Source organism: Penaeus monodon, chromosome 19, assembly GCF_015228065.2.
Source record: "Penaeus monodon isolate SGIC_2016 chromosome 19, NSTDA_Pmon_1, whole genome shotgun sequence".
Lineage (NCBI taxonomy): Eukaryota > Metazoa > Arthropoda > Malacostraca > Decapoda > Penaeidae > Penaeus > Penaeus monodon.
The window spans coordinates 13,044,100-13,044,867 of record NC_051404.1 but is presented as its reverse complement, the minus strand read 5'-3'; the positions used below and the strand labels follow the sequence as shown (position 1 = coordinate 13,044,867).

Below are 768 nucleotides of genomic sequence, written 5' to 3'. Positions count from 1 at the left end.
CCCCTCTCCCCACCAACTCCGCTCACCTAATTCCCTCGCCGTCAGGTACTCACAGTGTTTCCCGACGGGCGTATCGAAACTGTCACCGACTGAGAGCTGGCCACGGTGGGTGAGTTCGTACCGAAACGTTTTCTTATTGGGAGAAACGTTTTTCGAGTGGTATTGTGTGGCGAGGTCGTGGCTCACCTTAAACAGCTGATTCGACATCATCTATAGAATAATAAAATTATGTTTGTTAAGCTCTCAATAAGATGTGATATGTGGGTATAAAAATATAAGTTAAGTTATGGATAAGGAAGGATCGGGTGTTACAGGGAATTGATTTAGCTGAGTTGGGATAAAAAATGACGCATGGATTTACACTTTTCTTGTGACACGGGCAAGAGTCAACGAACCAGTCCACCAAAAGTGTAAGCCCAGGATGGTTCCCACCCTCGTAATAGCTCTGGCGATGATCGACATTATTGCCTCATATTTATTATTTACATCCAACACCATACTTATAGTTTACATTCCACATATAGTCATTACTGATAGAACATTTTGTACTAACCTATGTACCATTCAAATTTTCACTCATTTTCATTCATGGCTATAAGCAGGCGAAATCAAATGAAGCGCGAAAAAACGTACGTGGGAGCTTTCTAGTTGAAGAAAACAAGAGTGTATAGTTTCGACTCAGGTTCGAGGCGCGACAGGAAAACGTGACACGTAAATGTAGACAGGCAAGAAACTATCTGTTTTGTATCTGTCTTGTTCTAATATGTT

The 768-nt window shown here is 41.7% G+C and overlaps 1 protein-coding gene across 1 annotated transcript in view; it reads right to left on the bottom strand.

Annotated features, from left to right (window-relative positions):
• LOC119585064 (venom carboxylesterase-6-like) overlaps positions 1 to 768 on the bottom strand; it is a gene marked incomplete in the record, with an annotated part of 16,961 nt that overhangs the window by 3,282 nt on the left and 12,911 nt on the right. The window contains 1 exon segment of the mRNA XM_037933681.1: positions 54 to 210. Coding sequence (XP_037789609.1) covers positions 54 to 210 — 157 coding nt within the window.